Consider the following 1,058-nt stretch of genomic DNA (forward strand, 5'->3'; position numbering starts at 1 on the left):
GACTATGTTTCGTCTTCATCACCCTCACTTTTTTATGTAGTCGTTGCTATGGGAACAGCAGAAGCAGCTGCAACAGCTGCATCGACAGATGGAGACCCTGGCAGTGCCCATGATACGTGGCAGTAGCAGTGGTGGGGTCGGTAGTGGGGTGGGTGTCCATCGCCCCCTGTCACGTACACAGTCATCCCCAGCCTCCACCTCTCTCACTCTGCCCGAGAAACCCCTGAGCCTGGCCGCACAGGACCCCAGCAGCAAACCACGCTTCACCACTGGTGAGTCAAACATGTTTACACATTATTATAACACGTACGTGTAATCATTTTCTTAATGATATACATATTCAAATACAGGATGCCTCTGTGGTCTGGGAGTTAAGTCATAATTGTTTAACCGCAACTTCCCTGGTGCAAATTTGTTGCATGTGGTTGCCCATCTGTCTCCCTTATTTCCTGTCTAATAATAATACACTTAAAATTATACTTTATATATTTCCCAGCATCTAGCACCATGCACTGACCAGCAGAGGTAAATGCCACATTTACAAGTGAAAGAAAATCCAACATTAATGGCTGCCTACTCATGAACAATTTGACATGAAGACACTCTGCACCTTGTGGTGATCTTAAAATGTGAATTTAAAAAATGAAGGAGAAATAAAAGAAAAAGTATAATTAAAACACCAATTTAAAAATAGTACTGAGACTTTAACTTAGTCAAAGTCTAAAACAGTTTTAAAAGGTGTTTTAGGGAAAAAAAGAATGACATGACATGATTTGTCAGCTGGTGGCAAGGCCTTCTTTGACCCACATTATGGATCAATTAAAATACTACGACCCTAAGGAACAAATGGAATAAAGAGTCAGAGAACCGTGTAGGTGTTAATCTTAAACATGTGGTGGAGAGTTTCAACCCTCATGAGTTTTAGTACTGACTACTGACTGCTGCCTGAGAAAGTTAAAGAAATAGAACTTATCAACTTCTAAAAGCGAAAATATTATATTGTATGTGCAAAATGTTGAAATCAATTCAGTTTTTGTGTGTGTGTGTGTGTGTGTGTG

At 40.5% G+C, this 1,058-nt stretch overlaps 1 protein-coding gene across 5 annotated transcripts in view; it reads left to right on the forward strand.

Moving 5' to 3' along the window:
* Nucleotides 1–1,058, forward strand: part of hdac7a (histone deacetylase 7a) — a 66,222-nt gene that overhangs the window by 50,132 nt on the left and 15,032 nt on the right. For all 5 annotated transcript variants that reach the window (XM_032520615.1, XM_032520613.1, XM_032520614.1 and 2 more), the window contains one exon: nucleotides 41–272. In XM_032520615.1, the coding sequence (XP_032376506.1) occupies nucleotides 41–272 (232 nt within the window). The remainder of the gene's footprint in view (nucleotides 1–40; nucleotides 273–1,058) is intronic.

The sequence above is a fragment of the Etheostoma spectabile genome, chromosome 7, assembly GCF_008692095.1.
Source record: "Etheostoma spectabile isolate EspeVRDwgs_2016 chromosome 7, UIUC_Espe_1.0, whole genome shotgun sequence".
Taxonomy (NCBI): domain Eukaryota; kingdom Metazoa; phylum Chordata; class Actinopteri; order Perciformes; family Percidae; genus Etheostoma; species Etheostoma spectabile.